At 42.9% G+C, this 27,213-nt stretch overlaps 1 protein-coding gene across 5 annotated transcripts in view; it reads right to left on the reverse strand.

Annotated features, from left to right (window-relative positions):
* The window catches only part of atp8b1 (ATPase phospholipid transporting 8B1), a 182,791-nt gene that overhangs the window by 35,078 nt on the left and 120,500 nt on the right, over window positions 1–27,213 (reverse strand). For all 5 annotated transcript variants that reach the window (XM_063042668.1, XM_063042669.1, XM_063042670.1 and 2 more), the window contains 11 exons: window positions 26,264–26,325; window positions 18,283–18,355; window positions 14,882–14,952; window positions 13,801–13,883; window positions 10,545–10,703; window positions 9,233–9,321; window positions 8,947–9,143; window positions 5,954–6,162; window positions 4,258–4,301; window positions 1,562–1,718; window positions 93–281 (listed from right to left, as the gene is read on the reverse strand). In XM_063042668.1, the coding sequence (XP_062898738.1) occupies window positions 93–281; window positions 1,562–1,718; window positions 4,258–4,301; window positions 5,954–6,162; window positions 8,947–9,143; window positions 9,233–9,321; window positions 10,545–10,703; window positions 13,801–13,883; window positions 14,882–14,952; window positions 18,283–18,355; window positions 26,264–26,325 (1,333 nt within the window). The remainder of the gene's footprint in view (window positions 1–92; window positions 282–1,561; window positions 1,719–4,257; window positions 4,302–5,953; window positions 6,163–8,946; window positions 9,144–9,232; window positions 9,322–10,544; window positions 10,704–13,800; window positions 13,884–14,881; window positions 14,953–18,282; window positions 18,356–26,263; window positions 26,326–27,213) is intronic.

The following is a 27,213-nucleotide window of genomic DNA, read 5'->3' on the forward strand; positions in this document are numbered from 1 at the left end:
TTTGCTCCTGTAATGAATTATTTAATTAAATAAAGCTCATCTTTCAAACACAGAAAAATTTCAAACAAGCATCTGTGTGAATTTCTACTTACAGATGATGGACATTCGCTTCCTGTCACTATTGAAATCTAAAATGGCGAGCACTTCATATGTCCTTTTTATCCCCAGTTCACTTATTGTGATGGAATTCTGTGTCCGGGAGAGAAAGGCAAATCCGAAATTCCTGGCTGCTGTGACAAGGGCTCCTTCATCAGGAGAAGCGGCTTGGTAGACAATTTGCCCTGTTTACAGAAGCAAAATAGAAGGTGATTGAGCTCTAGTTTAACACTAACTGTCACGATGTGCGCTGGCAATTTCGGAACCCAAGTGCGGAGGAAAAACAGACTCCAATGTAGAGATGGCGACCAAAGTTTATTCTTAAGAATTCCAACAGAATATCGGTGCCTCGGCTGAGTAACACTGTGCAAAGTATCATTCTCTAAACTAGGACCCTGCATTAGTGCTAATCAGACATCCACTTAAATGGTACAAGGTACATAGAATCTCTGAGCCTATCAAAATAAACTTAACAAACTTATACAGAAATCACCAGGAGACCACATTACAGAGAATGAATCACTTGAGAAAAGCACAAGTAACTCTAAATGATTAATGATTCTCATTAAACAATTAATTAACTCAGCTGCCCTAAAAACATTGGAGTCCAATGTTCTCCAGCCTGAAGAGCTTGTTACAACTAACGTATTCAATACCCCTGGTAATCCTTCATAAACTGATGGATGTCACAGGTTGGCCATAGTTGGAAAGATGAATGCTTGGAACTGAGCCAGGGGTGTGGGTGGCCATCATCATTCTGACCGCTGGGGAGGATGGTGGGACTGTTATAAAGGGCAAATTTGCAAGTCAGACTGCATTGGGGTATTGCAACCAGTTTTGGGCAGGAGGGCTGGTATTTGAGAGGGTCCAGAGGAGGTTCAATGAATGATCCCAGGAATGAAAAGGTCAACCTGTGAGGTGCATTTCATGGCTGTGGGTCTGTACTTGCTGGTGTTTATAAGGATGAAGGGGATCTCATTGAAACCAACTAGAAATTGTAAAAGCAACACATCCAAGATGCTGGAAGAACTCAGCAGGTCAGGCGGCATCTGTGGAAATCAATAAAGTTTACATTTCAGGCTGAGAACCTTTATCAGGACTCTAAAATTGAAAGGGCTGGATAAAGTGGATGTGGAGCTGATGTTTCCAATAGTGGGAGAGTCTAGGACAAGAGGTCACAGCCTCAGAATAGAAGGATATTCCTTTAGAACAGAATAAGAATGAGTTTCTTTAGCCAGAGGGTGGTGAATCTGTGGACTTTATTGTCACCGATGCCACTGGAGGCCAAATCATTGGGTATATTTAAAGCGGAGGTTCATAGGTTCTCAATAAGGGTGTCAAAGCCTATGGGGAGAAGGTTGGAGAAAGGGGGCTGAGATGGAAAATAAATTAGCCATGATCAAATGATGGGCTGAATGGCCTAATTCTGCTCCTTATGTCTTATAGATCTTTGTACAATACTTACCATTATTATCTTCCACCATCACAGTGTGACAGAGAGCAAGCAATTTAAAGAATTCTCCTGCTGATGGATCACGTCCTGAATTAATAAGTTGAGGCAAATAATGGTCATAAAATCTGAGTTTCCCATCAGCATACTCGTTCCAGCTGAAGTCCACAAGCTGCAAAAATATTTCAAGTGAAACTAGTTCTTTATCAACGATTTTAAAAATGATCAGTCATAAGAACATAATTGCTTTGATTATTACAATGTTTACCTGGAAGCAATTTCACCTCATTCATACGTAGGTATACAAAAGCGTGAGAGATATAGATTATGTTATTTCTGTAACTCCAAAACATCAATCTAATTGAAAGCAAAAAGTTGGGGACCTAGAAATAATGTGGCTAGTTTTATTTTTACTTTTAGTGAGGTGCACATGTATGACATAATGGTGTGATGACGCAGGCCATTCACGTACTTTTACGTATAACCCATAAAGAATTATTTAAACAAACAAGAATTAAATTAATCAAACAATACATTTACAATATTACTGAAATATTAAATACACAAAAGACCAGGTTATTTGAAGTAAGTATTTTCCACCGAGGTTGGGTGAGACAATAACTAGAGACCTGAGAATAAGGGTGAAAGGTGAAATGTTTAAGGGGAACATGAGGGGAACTTCTTCACTCAGAGAGTGGTGAGAGTGTGGAATGAGCTGCCAGTAGAAATGGTGGATGTGGTTTTGATTTCAGCATTTAATAGACATTTGGACAAGTAAATGGATGGGAGAGGTATGGAGGATTATAGTCCCAGATAATAAGACTATGTAGAGTAATAGCTCAGCATGGACTAGATGGGCCAAAGGGTCTGTTTCTGTGCTTTAGGGTTCTAGATGGTGGGCAGAAGGAGTGGCAAGAAAATGTTATTGGCATGTATGTGACATCTGAAAACACTTTTCCTATGATTGTACCAAGGAGAGGATGTACATGGAGCAAGAGGAACAGGAGCAGATTGGTTTGTAATTACTAAGTGCATTACTAAATCAGCCCTGCCTGTCAGTGCAGACACCAGATGGGACCAGACAAGGACAAATCTAGAGCAATACACACAAAACACTGGAAAAATGCAGCAGGTCAGGCAGCGTCTATGGAGAGCAGTAAACAGTTGATGAGAGTCTCAGCCTGACATGTGACATCTATTCCTCTCCATAGATGCTACCAGTTCCTCCAGCATTTTGTGCTTGTTGTTCTGGACACCCAATATCTGTAGAATCTCTTGTGTTAAGAGTAATTCTAGTGAGCTTGGTGATAGAAAAGGGATACTGCAGGAAGAGGGCATGCTGTACAATGCCACTATCCTGCTGAATAACTCAAATACAGTGAAACCCCAATTTTACGCGAATTCCGATGTAACGTGATGAGTTATTGGACTCCATCTCCATGTCAATCCATACTCCCCCTTCTCCAGCCTTGTATCCCTTTTGCCAATCAACTTGCCAGCTCTTGGCTTCATCCCTCCCCCTCCTGTCTTCTCCTATCATTTCAGGTCTCTCCCTCCCCCTCCCACTTTCAAATCTCTTACTATCTCTTTTTCCATTAGTCCTGACAGAGGGTCTCGACCAGGTGCTGCCTGGCCTGCTGCATTCCACCAGCATTTTGTGAGAGTCATTGGACCTTTTTTTTTGCTCAAAATAGAACAAACTGCTAGAAAAAGAAAATCCTTTTCTGTGAAAGATAAGCTTCACGCACTTGACGCGATCAAGACTAAAAGTCAAACTCAAGTCGCATGAGACTTCGAGATACCGGAATCAACACTTCGTGGCAGGAAATCTCACGAAGAAAAGTTACGCGCACCGCTTTGCGAAGTTGAAGCAGGACTAAAAGCCAAACATATGAGCATCTGACGGACGCCGAGATCGTCTGTAACATAACTATAGCACTGGCGGAGGCAAGTGTACCAGTTCTCGAGCCACAAGAAGATGATAATATAGTGCAGTGGGGTTTTTTTCCTTCTCATTTTAAAAATTTAAAGTTTTTTTTCTCTCTCTCTATGAATTGATAAGAGGAGAATTAGCTGTCTTCTTTTTTATTATATACTACATATTGCTTAATACTATGTACGATTTTGATAATGTCTATTTCACTTTGTATTGTTATTGATATATATATTTGAGATAATTCTCCCCTTGTTTGTATATATGCTCTTTTTAAATCAATAAAAAGATTAATAAAGAAAGAAGGTAATGAAGAGCCTCCACCCCCACCCCCAAAAGTGTCTGAAGCCATTGAATATCTCGAGCCCAGCCTCCGCTGGCTGGAGACCCAGGAGGTGGGCCACAAAAAAAACCTCCAACTCAGAAGTATTCTAGATTTTGCTCGCAGCCAGCGACATGATATGTTCAAGCAAGGAACACGCAATCACTTTTTTAAGAAATAAACTGTAAATGATGATTGCTAATATTCTTGAATGTTTTTATTTGTTGTTTTGTGTATTAAAAAGCTTCACTAAAAATTAATTCGTGTTTTAATTTCTACAGTAACAACAACCCTGATTTAGTGCGACCCCGTTTTTTTCGCGACGACATTTTATGGACCCAAATGATCGCGTTATAATGGGGTTTCACTGTAGTTACAGCATGCTTTCAATTGTATTCCTCACCAGGTAACTGTTTAATACAAATACAAATTATAATCTTCATATTTTATACTTGCCTCTGCTTTGTCAGTTCTGTCTCCTGCGGCATTGCGCAATACCCCTGCAGAAGCAGCAGAAAATTGGATTTAGAACTTCATGTCAATCATTATCAGCCATCTACATGTAACGCGCTGTAAGGTTTCACCGCTAATGTAATGGCCTCTCTGTAATGTTTCATGCTGACGTAATGGTTTCTCTGTAGCAGCAATGTTTGGGTTATGACTAGAGATAACGGGGTTTTGGAATGAGAGGGATGTTGTTCTTTCTTGTGGGTCTGGGAGCAGGGATTTCGTAGTCTTTTCTCAGGGAGAGATGAGGAGAGAAGACGTGAATGGAGACAGTTGGTAGACCGCTGGATGACGTGGACTTGGAGCGAGGGTCGGCTACGCTCGGTGGAGATCGACGGGGAACAAGTGGACAGAACTGTGAGCTCCAATATTGCACATTAGACTGTTTCATGAGAATGGGCCCTTTTCTTTTTTGTTTCTTTACTAACCCAAGTGTCAAATTAAGAACTATAAAGCTCAATCGTTTAATCACATATTGTGTACTGTTTGTTATTTCGTGGTTCTGATTTGTAACAGGGGAACACATCATGCAGCATCCACCCAAACAAGATTTCTTAAGTTTGGCCAGGCTGAGGGCTGTCTTCCTCTAGATTAAGCCGCTAGCCGAACCGAGAGTTACATACACACAAGCTCAACTGATAGTTCATCTGCGAAGATAAAGCTCTGCCTACTCTACTTGTATCTTTCCTAGCTTATAACACCTTCGGGTTGATAATACAAAAGGTCTTATGTCGGTCAGACTGCACTTGGAATATGGTGAGCAGTTCTGGGCCCATTATCGAAGAACAGACGTGCTGGTATCAGACAGGGTCCAGAGGAGGTTCACAACAATGATCCTGGGATGGAATGTTTACGCTCAAGGAGCATTCAATGGCTCTGGGCTTGTACTTGCTGGAGTTTAGAACAGAGGTTCCCAAACCTTCTTATGCCATGGACCAATACCGTTAAGCAAAGGGTCCATGGAGCCCAGGTTGGGAGCTTCAGGTTTAGAAAAAAAATGATGGGGCTGGGGGGAGTGGGATCTCATTGAAACCTACCGAATATTGAAAGGCCTACACAGAGTGGACGTAGAGGGGACGTTTCCAATAGTACCTGAGTCTAGGACCAGAGGGCACAGCTTCAGAATAGAAGTACATCCCTTTACAACAGAGATAACGAGGAATTTCTTAGTCAGATATTAGTAAATCTGTGGGATTGATTGTCACAGACAGCTGAGGATGGAAAATCATTGGGCATATTTAAAGTGGATTTTGATAGGTTCTTGATTAGTCAGGACATCAAATGTTATGGGGAGAAAGTGGCAAATGGGATAATAAATCAGCCATGATAGAGTGGTAGAGCAGACTCAATGGGGTGATTGGTGTAATTCTGCTCTTAAGGAATATGGAATATGATGTAACTGGACAGATATGGATGATTAACAGGAAGAGGGTTTCAGTACAAATTGGCATCAAGATCAGCACATGATGGGCTAAATGGACACTCCAGTGTTCTGTTCTACTGTTCTCTGTTCTATCCAGGGGTTGGAGTAGCATTGTATGCACGTGGACCACAACTGGAGGACAAGAGAACCTTGGGAGGAGTTAACTGGAGATGGTCAAGCGTTGGAAGGTGAGAAGAAACCACATGACAGGGTGAAACATACCGTATGTTGTGCCACTGATACTACACTTCTTAAACGCCATGATGTTCTGTGTCAGAGTTCCTGTCTTATCAGAGAAGATATACTCTATCTGTCCGAGTTGTTCCGTCAATGTGGTCGTGCGGGCTTTGGCTGGCGTATCCTTCTCAGCGTAGTACATCTGGAAGTCCCAGTTTATCATGTAGCTTTGGCCCATACGGATCACTTCAACACTGAGAGAGAAACATTGCGTAGATCATTAGGCAACAGGTAACATGCTTGCTCCTAATCTCCTCAAATAAAACGGTCAAGTAAAATATACACCCAGTGGCCACTTCATTAGGTACATCTGTACACCTGCTCACTGATACAAATATATAATCAGCTAATCAATCATATGCCAGAACTCAGTGCTTAAAAGCATGCAGACATGGTCCGGAGATTCAGTTGTTGTTCAGACCCAAACATCAGAATGGGGAGTAAATGTGACCTAAGTGATTCTGACCATGGAATGGTTTAAGTATCTCAGAAATTGCTGATCTCCTGGCATTTTCACACAGGACACTCTCTAGAGATAAACAGAGAATATGCCAGAAACATATGCATCCAGCGAGCAGCAGGTCAGTGCGAAAAATTGTCTCATTAATGAGAGAGCTCAGAGGAGAGTGGCCAGACAGATTCAAGCCAAAAGGAAGGTGATGGTAACTCAAATCACCACGCATTACAACAGGAGTGTGCAGAAAAGCATCTCTGAATGTACAACACGTTAAAGCTTGAAGTGAACGGGCTACAGCAGCAGAAGATCACACGGGGTTCCACTCCCGAATCTAATAAAATGGCCACCGTGTGCATTTGGCAACTTCGTTTTTCCATCATGAACTAATACTTAAATCCAATGCTAATTAGTATTTAGTACGAATAGATTGGCTCTTAGCACTGACGCAGTGCCATTCAAAAACAACGTTCCTAAGAATTTTAATAGAAACATTATTAAAGCTACACACCAGAGGCACATGAAAAGAGATAGTTAAAACAGCACACACAAAATGCTGGAGGAACTCAGCAGGTCAGGCAGTATCTGTGGAGGAGGAGAAACAGTCGAGTTTCGGGCTGAGATGCTTCATCGGGTCTCAGCCTGAATCGTCGACTGTTTATTCATTTTCATACATGCTGACGTTTTGGTGATATCCAAAAAGAAGGAGAATCCTATCTGCAGGCTGAGAATAAACAGGGAAGACATAAATCAAGTACAGAACTTTTGCTACTTAGGAAGCTGGGTGACATCAGATGGCAGGTGTGACTTGGACATCAAAAGAAGAACAGGGATGGCAAAAGACACCTTTACGAGGATGAAGAGTATACTGACCAATACTAACACATACTGACCAACACATGACAACCCGCCTCAGAGCACTGAAATGTTACGTTTATCCAGTTATGTTATATGGCTCGGAATGTTGGACAATATCTAGTAACATGAGGAAACGAATTGAAGCAGCAGAGATATGGTTTTTGTGGAGGATGCAAAGAATATCATGGACGAAACGAATATCTAACAAGGACGTCATGAACAGAGCAAACACAAAAAAAGAAATAATGTATGAGATCATGAAAAGGCAACGTAACTTCATTGGACACGTGATTAGGAAAGAGGAGTTAGAATGCATGGTAATTATGGGAAAGATTGAAGGGAAGAAAGCAAGAGGAAGACAAAGACAAATGATGATGGAGACAGCAGCCAGAGAACTGGAAATGAATACCAATGAATTGATCCACTGACCCGAAACAGGAGTGTGTGGGCCATGGCAGTCAAAGCTCAAACTGGGCACGGCACCTGATGACGATGATGATGATGATGATCAGATGCTGCCTGACCTGCTGAGTTCCTCCAGCATTTTGTGTGTGTTGCTCAGAAATATCTCAGGTCTAAGAACCTTCATCAGAATAGCAACTGCTTCACATCCACAAATTCTGCCCAAGTATCTCTAGTACTGTCTGCTGGTATGATGCTCGACCTAGAGGTAGAACTAATATCACTTCCTTAGCATTGAGAAGGAACGTACCTTTCCACAAGACCATAAGACACTCAGGCTCATATGAATCAGGAACCATTTCCTTATATGAAGGCACAGTGTCAGTGGTGGAATGAGCGGCAATACTTGCAGGCTGCCCCCACCCCCAGCTCAACCTTAGGTTGTGTTGATTGTTAGATCAAACAACACATTTTACTGCATATTTTGATGCATGTGTGATAAATAAATCAATCAACCTGAATCTGAATCTGAGAAGCAAGTCCGAAGCCCACCATTTACTGTGCTCTCAATCCAATCCTAGAACATTTTGGGCATGAAATGTTGGCGGCACTGCAAGCTGTCCCCTGTACATTCTTGGGTTGTGTTGGCTGTTAATACAAATGATACATTTCACTGCATCGTTTGATGGACAGTACTGTGGATATATATAGCTAGGATGCCGAAGGCTTTGCTCAGTACTGTATTTGTCAACATGGAGCAGAGAGCAAATTTGTAAATTTGACAGGAGTAAAGGATGTTGGGAATGGTCAGGGTGGAGCGCTGTAGGAGGGGTGTGGGACAGATGGCAGAGAAGGAGTGCCAGGGTGGTGGATGGCATGGGTGCTGACACGTCTACCCCTGAGACACCAGGCAAGGTCATTACTTTCCAAACAATTGGTTTATTGATCATTACAGAATGTCTCTCTGGTGCCTCCAGCTCCCTCCCCTCTCCCTTCCCCTTTTCCCAAACATGATTCTCCTCTCTCTGCCCCCTTTCTACTCTCAGTCCACAACAGAGATCCATATCAGAATCAGGTTTATCATCACTCACATAAGTCATGTCTATTTTTTGTGGCAGTAGTTCAGTGCAATCCATAAAATTACTACAATACTATACAAATGTCTTAGCCACCCTAGGTATATAAATGTGCCTAAGACGTTTGCATGGTACTGTACACATCATAAATAAATGAATTTAGAACTGAACACAATTCCAACACTTACCTTACATAAAGTGAAATGGGCACCATGGTGTTCAAAACAATGATATAACCCCAAAAAGTAAGGAACCCTCTATACGTGGGTGTGTCCGTTTTCCCATCGTCGAGATACCATGACCGGCTGAAGTTGCCCAATTCACTTTGCCAGAATGTATGCCCAATGGCAAGACCAGTTGAGGAAAGTATGAGTAAAAGGAAGATCTAGAAGAAAATTAAACTGTCATGTAGGTCACTCTTTCCAGTGAAATGGAGATACATCAGATCTGCAGAGTAATGAGCATTTTTGTTACCATGTAGACCATGTAGTTCATCAGCTGGTCAATTTTGGTCCTCTTGAAGTTTGTTTTCCCACCGTTCCTCATGATTTTGGTGTCTGCCCCTGCCAGGTTTAATACAATATGCATCAGGATTATAATCTTTTTAAACAGATGAAGGCTTTTGACCAACAACACAGCAGTGTAGTGGCTAGCATAACACTATTACAGCACCAGCAACCCGGGTTCAAATCTCAGCCGCCTGCAAGGAATTTGTACGTTCTTCCTGCGACGGCTTGGGTGTCCCCGGCTTCTCTGGTTTCCTCCCACATTCCAAAGACGTACAGGTTAGTACGTTATTTGGTCACATGGATGTAATTGGACCGCACGGGTTTGTTGGTCCAGCAGGTCTTGCTGCTGTGGTATCTCTCTAAAGCCTCTGTTGGTCTGGGTTGACCATGGATATTGTGTCCTAGCTTTCGAGATACACAGTTTGGCACCAGCAAGACGGTGAAAAGAATGAGAATATACACCTAATATATCACTATTTTTGGATTTCAGTGTCCTATATTTTTATAATGTTTTGCTAAATTAAAGAAAGAGTAATGAAAATAATTCATAATTCACATAATGTTTGATAAACACTGAAAATTCCACCTCTAATCCTTAAACTATACTTGAAACCTATCTCTTCCCCATCCCCTGAAGCGCAGGAGAATAAGGAGAAATCATAGACCATTAGCCATAGGAATAGAGTTAGGCCACTTGGCCCATCAAGTCTGCTCCAACATGTGATCATAGCTGACTTGTTTTGCCATTTTCCTGCCCTCTCCCTGTAACTTTTGATGCCCTTACAAATCAAGAACCAATCAACCCCTGCTTTAAATATACCCAATGACTTGGCCTTCACAGCCGTCTGTGGCAAAGAATTCCACAAAATCACCACCCACTGGCGAAACATCGAATGGGCAGCCAGAGACTTTTACCCAGGCCAGAAGTTACTGACACCAGAGGGCATAACTTTAAGGTGATTGCAGGGAGGGAGGGGAATGTAAGAGGTGTTTTTTTTACACTGTAAGTGGTGGGTCTGTGGAATGCTCTGTCATGGGTGGTGGTAGAGGCAGATACATTTGGGGCATTTAAGAAACTCTGAGATAGGCACATGGATGATAGTAAAATGGAGTGCTATGTAGTAGGAAGAGTTAGGTTGATCTTAAAGCAGGATAAAAGGTCGCAACAACATTGTGGACCAAAGGGCCTGTGTTGTGCTGTAATCTTCGACACCCTATGTCCCAGCACACTACATTCCTTGAAATGACATCCCAGAGTCCACCATAAAATTAAATACCTGCAAATATTACAATTCCATGGGTTGTGTCTGTGTTGCGGACCGTGCAGCCACGTAGTAGGATTGAATTTGCATCAAGCGGGTAACTTTGGTTCCTCCAGTACAGGGTGCCGGCAAACTTGTCCAGACGATTATTTGGCTCTTCACATTCAATCAAACCTGGAACAAAGACAATGCCTTCTGTTTCACATTAACCAAAAATAATAACTTGTGGAACAGTAGCGTAGCGGCTAGTGTTAGGGTTCTACAGCGGCCGTGACTGAAAGTCTGGCATTCAATGCCTGCTGCTGTTTGTAAGGAGTTTGTACACTCTCTCTGTATCATATGGGTTTCCTCTGGGTGCTCCGTTTTCCTCCCACATTCCAAAAGACAGATGGATAATAGTTATTAAGTTGTGGACATATTGTGTCAGTGCAAGAAGTGAGGTGACACTTGTGGGCTGTCTCCTGCACATCTTCAGGCTCTGCTGGCCATTGACGCAAACGATACACTTCATGGTTCAATGTTTCGATGTACAGGACTGTGCAAAAGTCTTAGCTGCATATATATAGCTGGGGCACATAAGACTTCTGCACAGTATTGTAGTAATTTTATGTATTGCATTGTACTGCTGATGCAGAAGACAAATTTCCTGACCTATGTGAATGATGATAAACCCGACTCTGATAATGGTCTCTGTAGTGGACTGAGGAGGGAACAAGGCAGAGAGAGGGGAATCATGGTTGGGAAAAGGGGAGGGAAGAAGGGAGGGAGTAGGAAGCACCAGAGAGACATTCTGTAATGATCAATAAACCAATTGTGTGGAATCAAATGACTTTGCCTAGTGCCTCAGGGCTGGGTGTGTCTGAACACACATCAACACCCATCCCCGACACTCCCCCTCTGGCAGCTGGCCCACACACTCCCGCGACACTCCACCTTTGCCACTCCCAGCATCCTTCGTCCTGCCAGAATTACAAACACGATCTCCGTTCCACACTGACAAATACAGTACTGTGCAAAAGTCTTAGGCACCCTAGCTCTATACAAGCGCCTAAGACTTTCGCACAGTACTGTATATGTGACAAATAAATTTAATCTCACTGATTTGATTTGATGCAAGCCAAGCAGTTCACTGTAGGTTTTGATGTTCGTGACAAAAAACTGAAAAGTTGCAAAAAAAAACTGAAAAATTACACGTAACACCACCAAAGAAAGGGACAAAAATCTTGACTGCTTAAACTTTATATTTGTATTTCAGCTATGGAGAAAATATAGTTCCCAGTAATCAGGAAAGAGAGGCCAGGAGTTTAGAAACACCTAATACTAATCGTTAGAATTGAGAGTTCATCCACCTTGCTGTCAAAGCAAAAACAGACTTGCTCATTTCACGTGCCACGTGCCACTTGGCTTGTGACATCATTAAGGGGCAGTGAATCAGGAAGGGCCTTCCCCATCCAGGACACGCCCTCTCCTCATTACTACCATTTATCATTATCACGTGATGTGGTCGACCATGGCTTTTCTAAGACCATGATTGTTCTTGGCAAAATTCTTCTGCAGAATTCCTTGCCTTCTTCTCAGCAGTACCTTTACAAGACGGGTGACCCCAACCATTATCAATACTCTTCAGAGGCGGTCTGCCTGGCGTCAGTGGTCGCATAACCAGGACTTGTGATGTGCACCAGCTGCCAATATGACCACCCATCATCTGTTCCCATGGCTTCACACGATCCTGATTGGTGGTAAGGGGCTAAGCAGGTGCTACCCCTTGTCCAAGGGTGACCTGCAGGCTAGTAGAGGGAAGGAGCTCCTGACACCTCCTTTGGTACAGATGCATCTCCACCCCGCCGCTCCAATTACGACCATGAAGGTGGAGAAACTGAATCCTAAAGACCCACACTCATCAAATCAGAAACAGCTTCCTCTCCACTGCCATCCTATTTCTGAATTATCCATGAACACCACAATGTTATTCTGTTATTTTTTTGCAGTATTTGTTTCATAATTTATAGTCATTTTATGTCTTCGTGGCATGGTAGTGTAGTGGTTAGCACAATGCCTTACAATTTCAGCGACCCGGGTTCAATTCCTGCAGCTGCCTGTAATGAGTTTGTACATTCTCCCTGTGAGCACTTCACCCAGTTGACAACAGATGGGAAGGAATTCCTGCTTTTCCATCTCACTCTACTGAGACAGCCCCTGGAGAGTTTACCCCAGAGGTTCCTGACCTTCTTTATACCAGGGACCAACACCGTTAAAAGTGCTCCATGGGCCCCAGGTTGGGAACCCCTGGCTCAGGTTTACCGGTCTTTGCTAAGTAAGGAGGCTAATTTCATTCCATTTACTTTTTCTAAGTAGAGGCAAGTGGAGTGAGCTTTGGGGATTGCAAGGATTACTGCGTGTACCTTCCCTGTGCTTGTGTGTTGATAATGAACCTGACACTGATTGTGGTCTGTTTTTAAAGTTCACTTTCTCAGATCACCTTGGAAATCCTTTTAAAGGCCCACAATAGGGGGAGAATTCGGCCATTCGACCCATCGAGTCTGCTCAACCCCGTTCACTTTAACCTTTGACATTCTAACTAATGAGGAATCTACCAACCTCCACTTTTGCTTGAGATCGAACTGCCTTCACTGAATTGATCCCTCTGGCTGAGGAGCCTCGAAGTTGTTTTCTAGCTCCAAATACCCCCACCGCAGTCTTTTCCGAAGTAACTCCACCAAAAAGATATGCAATTCCCACTCAAAAGTATGGAATCACTGAAGTGTGCCAAAGAGTGAGAGCTCATCCTTCACCAGTAGCCACCGGGGCAAACTAATTAAATAAACATTTCTTGGAGGTTACACTGCCTTCAAAGATGTAAAACGTTGTTGCCCATTTGAGGACTAATTTAATAGATTTAGCACAACATTATGGGCCGAAGGGCCTGTCCCTGGGCTGTACTGCTCTAAAGAGTCTGAAGGCCTGATGTGAGTGATTTTGTGTCACAACTAAAATGATCCCTCTACATGCTGGGTTTTGTGAACATGTTCTGACCTTACTTGAGTAAGTTAAGATGCCCTGTATTGCCCACTATTAAAACCCATACTGAAAATACGTACTTCCTTACGTGCTTCTTCATAGTATCATCTCTTACTCAACAATAAAAGGCAAGAATAAGATATAGGAGCAGAGTTAGGCCATTCAGCCCATTGAGTACATTCTACCAATTGATCATTATGTTCTATGTGTGTTTAACCAATGTGACCACACTGATAGCTGTAAACATGCTCACCATCAAAAGTCTCCAAGTCCTTTTCGTTCTTAAGTAGTCTGTCTGTAACTTCCAATGACATTTTAAACTTCAGATTTGTTTCACTGAAACATTAACCACAATTGAGATCCATTAATCACATACAGCAATGGAAAACTTTCGACTTTGCAATATTAGATAATTTCCCCAAGTAGAGAAATATAGGTGGAACTCAAGATTAACACCCTATTTCTTCTATGAACTTTATAGCCCATTTTCCTCTGTTACGTGATAATCTTGTAATTGAAGATAAATTTTATGTGGCACTGAAAGGAGAAAAACACACCTTGTCTCCAAAGGCAGCATGCTGGCACAACGCTATTACAGCACCAGCGACCAATGATCAGGGCCAGATTCCTGCCACTGCAAGTAAAGAGTTTGTACGTTCTCCCCGGGACTATGTAGATTTCCTCCAGGTGCTCAGGTTTCCTCCCACATTCCTAATACATACGGGTCAGGGCTAGTGAGTTGTGGGCATGCTAATTTGGTGCCGGAAGCATGGCGACACCTGCAGGCTGCCCCCACAGCACCTTCACAGACTCTGTTGGTTGTTGACGCAAGAGACGCATTTATCTATGTGTTTTGATGAAAATATGACCAATAATGCAAATCTATCTCCAAAACTTAAAAAAAAGTCCTCATAATTCTATTGGCTGCCATTCAGTACCTGTGGGAACCACATTTTACAGAAGACCTGCACATTTGTGTCAATCGTTATGTCCTGTCAAATACATACTTGACCAGGCTGCCACAACGGGGATAAAAGGGGTGAGGATCCTTAGGGTTTCTAGAGAGTGTGTGAGGCACTCATAATCGATGGCAAACTCTGACAGGACTCTAAAAACAATGGCAACCGGCAGTGTGAATAAAACACTTCGTGGGTTGAATAGAACTGCCAAGAATGTAAGACTCGGTTGAAAGATGGCAATTACTTCGACCTCTAGACTAGTAGAAATTATCAAAGAACAACACCATAAATAGATAACTTAAGTAACTGACTACATTGCACTATGTGTCAAGATACCACTCCCGGTTAAAGGCTTGGTCAAACAAATATTCTTACCCATCAAGTTCAGCTGTCTCTACGTAGCATAAACTGTTGGGCTCCGAACTCGACAGTAGCAGGATGTCAGCCTAAGTAAAATTAGAAATTAATTTTTATTTACACCATACACTAAAATGATCAAATTGTGAGTAACTACTTAATAATATAGTGGTTAGTATAACACTAGTCTGTTATGGTAGGGGACCGTGCACAATTCTGATTTGATAGAGACAGACGTGAGAGTACGGAGGAACATCTTGAGAAACTTCTGAAATGCCCGCTTCGCTGCCGCTGTTACTGTGTGGTAACCGGAATCTCCGGAGGAGAAGGCCCCGAATCCTCGGCTTTGCTTGTTTCGGCGGCTGGGGTGAGGTCGAAGGCGCTCGGCAGAGGATGGCACTCGGGAGGCTGTATCGGAGGGGCTGGTCGGAGGCTCGAAGTTTTCGGACGGACGGACTTGGTGTCGGCTGTGGTCGGCTGCTTCCAATGCATCAGCAATTGTCGATGCCTGGAGGTTTATGGCAGGGAGAGTTTCTCCCTTTGCCGCCTGCTATTGGGGACTTCGGAGTCGATCAACTCGAGACTTTTTTTTTTACCATGCCCATGGTCTGTTCTTTATCAAATTATGGTATTGTTTTGCACTGCTGTAACTATATGTTATAATTATGTGGTTCTGTCAGTGGTTTGTCCTGTTTTTCTGTGATATCACTCTGGAGGAACATTGTATCATTTCTTAATGCACGTATGCATTTCTAAATGACAACAAACGAGGACTGAGTGTTCTCATAATCTAATCTATTGCGGTGCTAGCAACCCAGTTCAATTTGGTGACTGTCTGTAAGGAGTTTGTATATTTTCTCCAACACAGTCTAGGTTTCCTTCTGGTGCTCTGGTTTCTACCTCCATTCCGAAGATGTACAGTACTGTGCAAAAATCTTAGGTGCGTATATATAGCTAGGGTGCCTATGGCTTTTGCACAGTATTGTAGTCATCATTGTGGAGCGGAGGGCGAGTGTGTAAATCCGGTGAGAGCAATGGCTGTTGGGAATGGAGAGGGTGGAGTGCCACGCGAGGGGTCCAGGACGGGTGGCAGAGAAGGCGGGCCAGGATGGGGTTGCTGCAGGTGCAGACATACCCAGCCTGAGACACCACGCAAGGTCTTTTGATACCCTGGTGTTTCCCACTCACTCCCCTCTCCCTTCCCCTTCCCCTTTTCCTAAACATGACCTCCCTCTCCCTGCCCCCTTCCCACTCTCACTCCAGAACAGGCACCCATATCAGATTCAGGTTTATCATCACTCACAGCTGTCATGAAATTTCAAGCAACACACATCAAAGTTGCTGGTGAACGCAGCAGGCCAGGCAGCATCTCTAGGAAGAGGTACAGTCGACGTTTCGGGCCGAGACCCTTCGTCAGGACTAACTGAAGGAAGAGCTAGTAAGAGATTTGAAAGTGGGAGGGGGAGTGGGAGATCCGAAATGATAGGAGAAGACAGGAGGGGGAGGGATGGAGCCAGTTGCTTGGCAAAAGGGATATGAGAGGATCGTGCGCTGTCATGAAATTTGTTTTTTTGCGGCAGCCCTACAGTGCAATATTAAAATTACTACAATACTGGTTTTAAAGTCTTAGATATTCTAGCTATATACAGTGCCTATAAAAGGTATTTACCCCCCTTGGAAGTTTTCATGTTTTATTGTTTTACAACATTGAATCACAGTGGATTTAATATGGCTTTTGACACTGATCAACAGAAAAAGACTGTAACGTCAAACAGAAAACAGATCTTTACAAAATGATCTAAATTAATTACAAATATAAAACACAAAATAGCTGATTGCATAAGTATTCACCCCCTTTAATATGACACACCAAGTCATCACTGTTGCAGCTAACTGGTTTTAGAAGTCACATAATTAATTAAATGAAGATCTGTTTTTAGGGACCTGCGCATAGTTAAGGTGTTTCAATCGATTGTAGTAAAAATACACCTGCATCTGGAAGGTCCAACTGCTGGTGTGTCAGTATCCTGACAAAAGCTGCACAATGAAGACAAAAAAGCACTCAAAGCAACTTTGCAAAAAGGTTATTGAAAAGCACAAGTGAGAAGATGGATGCAGGAAAATTTCCAAGTCACTGAATATCCCTTGGAGTACAGTTAAGTCAGTCACCAAGAAAGGAAAGAATATGGCACAGCCGTAAATCTGCCTAGAGCAGGCTGGCCTCAGAAACTGAGTGACCGTACAAGAAGGGGACTAGTGAGGGAGGCTACTAAGAGACTAATGACAAGTCTGGAGCAGTTACTAGCTTCAGTGGCTGAGATTGGTAGAGACTGCATATACAACAACTGCGGCCTGGGTGTTTCAACAGTCGCAGCTTTATGGGAGAGTGGCAAAGAGAAAGCCATTGTAGAAAAAAACTCACATGAAATCTCAGCTAGAGTTCGCCAGAAGGCCTGTGGGAGACTCTAAAGTCAGCTGGAAGAAGGTTCTATGGTCTGATGAAACCAAAATTGAGCCTTTTGGCCATCAGACTAAACACTATATTTGGCATAAGCCAAACACTGCACACCATCAAAAAAAAACCATCCCTACTGTGAAGATGATGGTGGCTGCATCATGCTGTGGGGATGCTTCACTGCAGCAGGCCCTGGAAGACTTGTGAAGGTAGAAAGTAAAATGAATGCAGCAAAATACAGGAAAATCCTGGAGGAAACCCTAGTGCAATCCTTAAGAGAACTGCGACTTGGGAGAGGATTTGTTTTCCAGCAAGACAATGACCCCAGCATAAAGCCAAAGCTACACAGGAATGGCTTAAAAACAACAAAGTTAATGTCCTGGAGTGGCCAGGTCAGAGTCCAGACCTCAATCCAATTGAGAGTTTGTAGCTAGACTTGAAAAGGGCTGTTCACTCACAATCCCCATGCAATCTGATAGAGCCTGAGCAGTTTTGTAAAGAAGAATGGAGAAAAATTGTAGTGTCCAAATGTACAAAGCTGATAAAGACCTATCAACACAGACTGAAGGCTGTAATTGCTGCCAAAGGTGCATCTACTAAATACTGACTTGAAGGGGGTGAATACTTATGCAATCAATTATTTTGTGTTTTATATTTGTAATTAATTTAGATCACTTTGTAGAGATCTGTTTTCATTCTGAGACAGAAGAATCTTTTTCTGTTGATCAGTGTCAAAAAAGCCAAATTAAATCCACTGTGATTCAATGTTGTAAAACAATAAAACATGAAAACTCCCAAGAAGAATACTTTTTATAGGCACTGTATATGTGCACTTCTGTACAGTACTATACAGGTTAGTAAGTCATTTGGTTACATGGGTGAAATTGGGCGGCGTGGGCTTGTTAGACATGAAGGGTCTGTAGATCTCCAAATTTAAAAAATAATTTGTAGAAATGAAACTTACTGGAATAAAATCATCCCTCTTCAACCGTACAATATCTCCAACTTTGATGCTCCTCCATTTTGCTGGCTTAAATCTAAAAAGAAATGTTAAAATTAATTTGCATCTGAGCTGGACTAAGAGAGTTAGAAACTATCTGACTGAAACAGAGCAACACACACAAAAACTTCAACCTTGTAACTTCTATTTCATGGACAATATGCTTAATTGTCATTAGGGGAAGCCATCCTGTTCCCAGCACAGTCTACAGCTCTGCTTGGCTGTTTTAGTCAATTCTCTACCACCCACCCCCCCCTTCTCCTACCACACCCCCACCCCAGGCCCATTTCAAAACAGAAATGAACCCTTTTTGTGCAGGGGCGATTTACCTTGGCATTTAGAGTCCAATTTCTTAAACATTTTCTTGAAGACATAAATTTGACTCATTTGGATGTAAAGCACACTTTATCGTTGAGAGGCTCGAGAGAGTAACACCGACAGCTATGCACTGAGGATGTCGCCTCGACTAGTGATGAAACATCTGCAAGTTTATCACCACACTTGGCGAACACCACAACATCAAAACTCTTCAATTATTTTATACACAAGCTATGAAGATTATAAAATACCTTATAAAATGGAATTGTCCCATTGTGGATTTTTTTTTAATTTGAGAAAGAAGTTAATAATAAAATGTTAATTCAGTGCAGCTTTGATGTACTTGTTGGAGAAGAATTGTGTCATTTCTCATTGCGGCACCAGAGGGCAGCAAACACCATTGGTTTGAGACACTAGCTAAATGCGGAGTGCTGACTGGAATACACAATCTGATCCTATTGCTGGTAAATTTATACTCAGATAAATCTGGAATAAAGACCTAGGGCTGGTGATGGTGGCAAAGAAACTTGAGGAATTTCTGCAACAACTCTGCCATGCCAGTGTTCTTTAGAAAAAAAGTCTACCATGTTACAGAGGCATACAGTCAAAGAGTACTACAGCACAGAAAGAGGCCTTTCAGCCCATCTAGTCCATGCTCACTTGACCTTCAGTTTAGTCCAATCTACCCATTTCAGGACCCTATCCCTCCCATCCATGTACCTATACTCTCTTAAATATAACAATCTGCACTTCCACTGGCAGCTCGTTCCACACTCTCACCACCTTCTGAGTGAAGAAGATCCCCCTTAGATTCCCCTTCAGATTTTCACCTTTTACCTTAAACCTGTGGCTTCTATTTCTATTCTCATCCAAACACTGGGGGGGGGGGCATGCATTTATACCCCTCAATTTTGTATAACTCTTTAAGATCTTTCTTCATTCTCCTGAACTCCAGGAAGTAAAGTCCTAACCTTTTTAGCCTTTCCTTATAACTCAGGTCCTCAAATCCCAGCAACATCCTTGTACATTTTCTCTGCACTCTTTCAAGCTTATTGATATCGTTCCTGCAGATAGGTGACTAGAACTGCACACAATACTCTAAATTTGTTCTCACCAACATCTTGTGCAACTTCAACATAACATCCCAACTCCTGTGCAGTGTGTAGAGGAGAGCGTATTGACTGGCTGCATCACAGCCTGGTATGGAAACACCAATGCCTTGGAATGGAAAATTCGACAAAAGATAGTGGGTTCGGCCCAGTACATCACGGGTAAAGCCCTCTCAACCACTGAACACATCTACAAACCCCATTTCCAGAAAAGTTGGGATATTTTCCAAAATGCAATAAAAACAAAAATCTGTGATATGTTAATTCACGTGAACCTTTATTTAACTGACAAAAGTACAAAGAAAAGATTTTCAATAGTTTTACTGACCAACTTAATTGTATTTTGTAAACATAAACAAATTTAGAATTTGATGGCTGTAACACACTCAACAAAAGTTGGGACAGAGTTAAAATAAGATTGAAAAGTGCACAGAATATTCAAGTAACACCACTTTGGAAGACTCCACATTAAGCAGGCTAATTGGTAGCAGGTGAGGTATCATGACTGGGTATAAAAGTAGCGTCCATCAAAGGCTCAGTCTTTGCAAGCAAGGATGGGTCGTGGCTCACCCCTTTGTACCAAAATTCGTGACAGAATTGTTAGTCAGTTCAAAAGGAACATCTCTCAGTGCAAGATTGCAAAGAATTTAGGTCTTTCAACATCTACAGTACATAATATTGTGAAAAGGTTCAGAGAATTCAGAGACATCTCAGTGCGTAAAGGGCAAGGTCGGAAACCACTGTTGAATGTGTGTGATCTTCGAGCCCTCAGGCGGCACTGCCTAAGAAATCGTCATGCAACTGTGACAATTATAGCCACCTGGGCTCGGGAGTACTTCGGAAAACCATTGTCACTCAACACAGTACATCGCTGGATCCAGAAATGCAACTTGAAACTGTATTACGCAAGGAGGAAGCCATACATCAACTCTATGCAGAAATGCCGGCGAGTTCTCTGGGCCCGAGCTCATCTCAGATGGACCGAAAGACTGTGGAACCGTGCGCTGTGGTCAGATGAGTCCACATTTCAGCTAGTTTTCGGAAAAAACGGGCGTCGAGTTCTCAGTGCCAAAGATGAAAACGACCATCCAGATTGTTATCAGCGAAAGGTGCAAAACCCAGCATCTGTGATGGTATGGGGGTGCATCAGTGCCCATGGTATGGGTGAGTTGCATGTATGTGAAGGTACCATTGACTCTGAGGTGTATATTAGGGTTTTAGAGAGACATATGTTGCCATCAAGGCGATGTCTCTTCCCAGGACGTCCATGCTTATTTCAGCAGGACAATGCCAGACCACATTCTGCACAGACTACAACAGCGTGGCTTTGTAGACACAGAGTGCGTGTGCTTGACTGGCCTGCTGCCAGTCCAGATCTATCTCTTATTGAAAATGTATGGCGCATCATGAAGAGGAGAATCAGACAACGGAGACCACAGACTGTTGAGCAGCTGAAGTCTTATATCAAGCAAGAATGGACAAAATTTCCAATTGCAAATCTACTACAATTAGTATCCTCAGTTCCAAAAACGATTAAAAAGTGTTATTAAAAGGAAAGGTGATGTAACACAATGGTAAACATGCCTCTGTCCCAACTTTTGTTGAGTGTGTTGCAGCCATCAAATTCTAAATTTGTGTATGTTTACAAAATACAATTAAGTTGGTCAGTAAAACTATTGAAAATCTTTTCTTTGTACTTTTGTCAGTTAAATAAAGGTTCACGTGAATTAACATATCACAGATTTTTGTTTTTATTGCATTTTGGAAAATATCCCAACTTTTCTGGAAGTGGGGTTTGTACATGAAACACTGTCGTAGGAAAGCAGCACCCATCGTCGGAGCTCTTTTCCTGCTCTTTTCCTGCTGCTGCCATCAGGTTGAAGGTACAAGAGTCTCAGGACTTGCACAAGCAGGTACAAGAACAGTTCCTACCACTCAACCATCAGGCTCTTGAAGAAAAGGGGATAACTAACTTCACTCACTCGTCCATCCATTGAGATGTTCCCATAACCAATGACCTCACTTTAAGGACTCTTTACCTTGTTATTTCATGTTCTCGTTATTTATTGCTATTTATTTATATTTCCATTTGCACATTATAATGCCCTGGTTAAAATTGTATTTCTACTGCTATGCTGGTAGGCATTTTATTTGAGCAGTTTTCTACAAATGCTGTGTGTTCTGTTAGTTAAGCTTCATAGGCTAACGTTTTGGCTTTGGGTGAGATAAGAAGCCATTTGCCCAACTTAGGAATGTTGTGTCAGCCAATTGGGTTTGTCTCGGTAACATGTTGTAAGATTCGAGAAGGCTGGGTGGCATTAGATTTCTGAAGGACAGTAGTCTGGTTTGGGGTCTTCTGTTAGAGGTGCTGAGAAGAGCACAAGGGAAGATGCTTGGAGGATCCCACGCGAAGGGGAGACCCTATTGCAAGAATTGCTTTGTGCAGATGAATGGTTTCAAGGAGGAAGTGCTGATACTGTTGAGTGAGCCAGTTTGTTCATGTTGTTCTTTGAGCAAAGTTCGATCTGCGGCTGGTGATGAGGATTCAGCGCTGTGGGTAAAGCAATCCACCCAACTAGTTCAGAAACTAGCTCCAGCGTTTATGTGCACACTTAGATTGGCTTAACTGGACTGGGCCCATTTTCACGCATATATGGACCTATGTTTCCCAATCCCTCTGTTCTACCCCTCATCATGCAAGTCATACCCTGTATTTCCCTCCCAAAGTGTAACAGACAATTGTCTCCATCCAATTCCATTGGCCATTTTTGGGCCTGTTTTGCCAGTTGGTCCAGATCTTACTGCAAGATTTGATAGTCTTCCTCACTGTCCACTACATCCCCAATCTTGGTGTCATCGGCAAATTTGCTGATCTAGTTCACCACATTATTATCCAAATCATTAATATTGATGATAAACAGCAACTGGCCCAGCTCTGATCCATATGGCAGCTGACTACTGGCCTCCAGTTAGTGAGACAACCAGTTACTACCACTCTGGTTTCTGCCAGTATTAGATCCAATACAGAGATGCCTCTCCAATGTCAGTCCTGAATCATGGTTTCAACTGAAACGTCAACACATTCTTTCCTCACACACGTTCATTATCCCACTCGCACACATCACCTTCTCTCCCTACCCTCCCGAGCTGCCGTTGCTCACATATCCCTCATTGTTTCCTCTCCTCACCTCCTTCCATTGATTCATGGTCCACCATCCTCTCCTAACCAAATTCCATCTCCATCAGCCCTTTGTCACTTTCACTCGTCACCTCCCAGCTTCTTACATCTTTCCCACTCTCCTCTTCCCTCTCCTGGATCCACCCATCTCCTACCAGCTCTTGCTACATACACACACACACCCCCTTTTTATACTGACCGTCACTGTTCCCTCTAAGCTGCACGGGTGTGTGGCCGTGCAGTAACTGAAATGCTCCTACGCACATAACTCTTGATGCTGTGGAGCTGGAATTGGACACAACTAAAAAGTTTATGATGCGTGAAAAATTTTCTTTGTTGTACTATATTTCATTATACCCTTCAATTAATAAGCATGAGACTTTTCAATTTTCACTGTAAATATTCATAGAATGCGTAATACAAAAAAAAACATTTAAAGTGCTGCACAACTTGCAGGCCGCGTAAACATTTCCTGCTCAGAACAATAGTTGGTCCATGCAGCTGTTAAAAAAAAACTAGGGGGAATATTCCTGGCCACCTCCCTTCTTGCTTTCCAGTCCAGGTGAAGGGTGTTACCTCAAAACATTGGCTGTCCATTTCCTTCCATAGATGTTGCCTGACAACAGAGTTCCCCCAGTTCCATGAAGTGTTGCTCCAGATTCAGTCACATTCATAATCATTTGCAAACTTAAACAAAGTACGAAGCTTTCCTCACTGCCTGTGATGAATCAGAGAATTTCTTGCAAGAGTTCAGGGTGCTTTCTCAAAAGCATTGCAAAAATCCACAAAATATTCTCTGGCTATTCTGCCTCTCCTCTTCCCTCTTCGCTTATCCTCACCTGCCCATCACTTCCCTCTGGCGTCCCTCCTCCTCCCATTCTCCCATGGTTCAGTCTCCTCTTTGTTACCTCTTCCACATACCAGTTCCAGGATTCTTACTTCATCTGCTCTACCCCACTTGTACTCCTTCCTCTCCCTCCCCAACCCTCTTCCACCTCCTTTTCCCGTCCTGAAAGTTCTTGCTTCAAACACCAGTTCATTTCTCTCTGCAGATGCTGCCTGAGAGCATCTTGTGTGTTACTCTCAGAGTATTATGTCATCTACAACTGATACCTAAAGAGATGATATAAATGAGACACTGCTAGGGTACAGTGTGAGTGACAAGGGTTCAATTCCACAAGTGTCTGTAAGGAGTGTGTACACCATTACTGAATGTGACCACATTCCTTCCATATTCCAGAGACTATTGTTTAGTCATGTGACGACAAACCAAGTCATCAGAAGATTGATGCTAATGAGAGAGAGATAAGGGAGATAATGGAGAAACATTCAAAATGCTAATAAGAGAGAAGAGAGAGATTAACGAGAAAGAAACACATTTCAGACCGATTGCTTTGAACCTGAACTGTTTGAAGTTTGATGGACAGGCGATACCCCAGCAGGGGGATAAAAAGAGCAGGTTCGCTAAGGCACGACACACCACGAGATCACGAGGTAACGAGACCCTGGAAGAGCAGTGTGCCCCCACAAGTTGGTGGGAGTTTGGAGGTCTGGTTCGAGGGAACCAACCATAGACTGACAAGGTGAAAAGTTACGATCGGCGGGAACCTGGTGTGTGTGTCCGCTCTTGCCTGGGTGCCGGGTTCACCGTGGAAGAACGGTCGTATCCGGAACGGAGGGGTCAGTCGGTGACCACAGCGGGATAGAAGACATAAAAGGGTCCGCTCGAAAGCCAACTGCGAAGAACATCAAAGGTCTGCTGAACCAGATTTGCATATCTCTCTCTCTCTCTTTCCAACAGCACAGCAGCGATTACTGTTAATTCTGCATCACTTGAGACTGATCATTTTACCCCTAGACTGCGATAGAACTTGGTTGATTCCTATTACCCTAGTTCTGTGTACATGTGTGTTTTATCATTGCTAACCTGTGGCATTTATATCCTTACGATTAGAGTACTGCGTTACTTATTTCTTTAATAAAATTTTATTAGTTTCTAGTAAACCAGACTCCAAGTAAGTGGTCCATTTCTGCTGGTTTGGCAACCCAGTTACAGGGTACGTAACAGTCAGTTCATGGTCACATGGGTGTAATTGGGTGGTGTGGGCTTGGTGGGCCTGAAGGGAGTGTTACCGTGCCGTATCTCTAAATTATTTACAACAGTATGTAATTTAACATCCTCCAAGAGGACCACAACCTTATCGTCAGGTCCTCAATGTCCCTGAGAGCTATGCTGGCTGGAGTCAGGGCTTTATGCTTTGACTTGGGAGTCCTTGTGCAAGATACCCTAAAAGGTTAACCTCCAGGTTAAGCCAGTGGTGAAGAAGGTGAATGCAATGTTGGCATTCCTTTCTAGAGGTACAGAATATAAGAGCACGGATGTGGTGTTGAGGCTCTATAAGGCACTTGTGAGACCACACGAAGTATTGTGTGCAGTTTTGGGCTCCTTATTTTAGAATTGATATACTGACATTGGAGAGGGTTCAGAGAAGATTCACGAGAATGATTCCAGGAATGAAAGGGTTATCATATGAGGAATGTCTGGCAGCTCTTGGGCTGTATTCCCTGGAGCTCAGGAGAATGAGGGGGCATCTCATAGAAACATTCCGAATGTTAAAAGGCCTGAACAGATTAGATATGGCAAAGTTATTTCCCATGGCAGGGGATTCTAGAACAAGAGGGCACGACTTCAGGGTCGAAGGACGTCTTTTTAGAACTGAGATGCGGAGAAATTACTTTATTCAGAGGGTGGTAAATCTGTGAAATTTGTTGCCACGAGTGGCTGTGGAGGCCGTCATTGGACATATTTAAGGCAGAGATGGATGGGTTTTTGATTAGCCGGGGCATCAAAGGGTATGTGGTGAAGGCAGGGGAGTGAGAATTACAGGAAGAATTGGATCAGCCCATGATTGAATGGTTAAGCAGATTCGATGGGCTGAATGGCCTGCTTCTGCTGCTGTATCTTATGGTCTTATGGTTCTTGGTTGGGTCACTCATGCCAAACAGGTCAAAGAGTAGTGATCAGCCTAAGAGTGGTCTACCAGTCTTTCAGATTTGGAGATTCAGCTCAAGGCTAACAACCGTGACTGGTAAAACAAAATTGTTCTGGAAACAGCAATGAAGAATCCATCTACATCTGCATGCGATGGTATTCCTGAGTCTCCAACCAAGAATTGAATGACAGTAGTGAAAACCAAGAGGAAGCTACCGACATGATGAAGGAAGCCCTGAACACCACCAGAGATGGAGGACCTTCATTGCTGCCCTAAATTCCAGTGGCATAATGGACAATAAGTAGGAAAGTAATTTAACATCCAGATTTAGAAATTGATAATAATACCTGCCATTCTGTAGGACATCACACAACCGATTATTGACGATTTTGTCCATTTTATGCCTTGCCTGAAGAAGTAAAAGAAAGGTTGTCAGTTACATTGCTCACTGTAGATTATGGCTCCTTCATTAGTCAGAGAATGGTTTATTGTACACAAGAGTCTTAGTTGGTAAAGCCCTGGAGGTTATGAATTAGACCATAAGACAAAGGAGCAGAAGTCGGCCATTCAGCCTATCAAGTCTGCTCCGCCATTTTGTCATGAGCTCATCCATTCTCCCATTTAGTCCCACTGCCCCGCCTTCTCACCATAACCTTTGATGCCCTGGCTACTCAGATACCTATCAATCTCTGCCTTAAATACACCCAGTGACTTGGCCTCCACTGCTGCCCGTGGCAACAAATTCCATAGATTCACCACTCTCTGACTACAAAAATTTCTTCGCATTTCTGTTCTGAATGGGCACCCTTCAATCCTTAAGTCATGCCCTCTCGTACTAGACTCCCCCATCCTGGGAAACAACTTTGCCACATCCACTCTGTCCATGCCTTTCAACATTTGAAATGTTACTATGAGGTCCCCCCTCATTCTTCTAAACTCCAAGGAATACAGTCCAAGAGTGGACAAACGTTCCTCATATGTTAACCCTCTCATTCCCGGAATCATTCTGGTGTATCTTCTCTGTACCCTCTCCAACGACAGCACATCCTTTCTTAAACAAGGAGCCCAAAACTGCCCACAGTACTCCGAGTGAGGTCTCACCAGCGCCTTATAGAGTCTCAACATCACATCCCTGCTCCTATACTCTATTCCTCTAGAAACGAATGCCAACATTGCATTCGCCTTCTTCACTACCAACTCAACCTGAAGGTTAACCTTCAGGGTATCCTGTACGAGGATTCCCAAGTCCCGTTGCATCTCAGAACTTTGAATTCTCTCTCCATTTAAATAATAGTCT

Source organism: Mobula hypostoma, chromosome 3 (assembly GCF_963921235.1).
Source record: "Mobula hypostoma chromosome 3, sMobHyp1.1, whole genome shotgun sequence".
In the NCBI taxonomy this organism is placed as follows: domain Eukaryota; kingdom Metazoa; phylum Chordata; class Chondrichthyes; order Myliobatiformes; family Myliobatidae; genus Mobula; species Mobula hypostoma.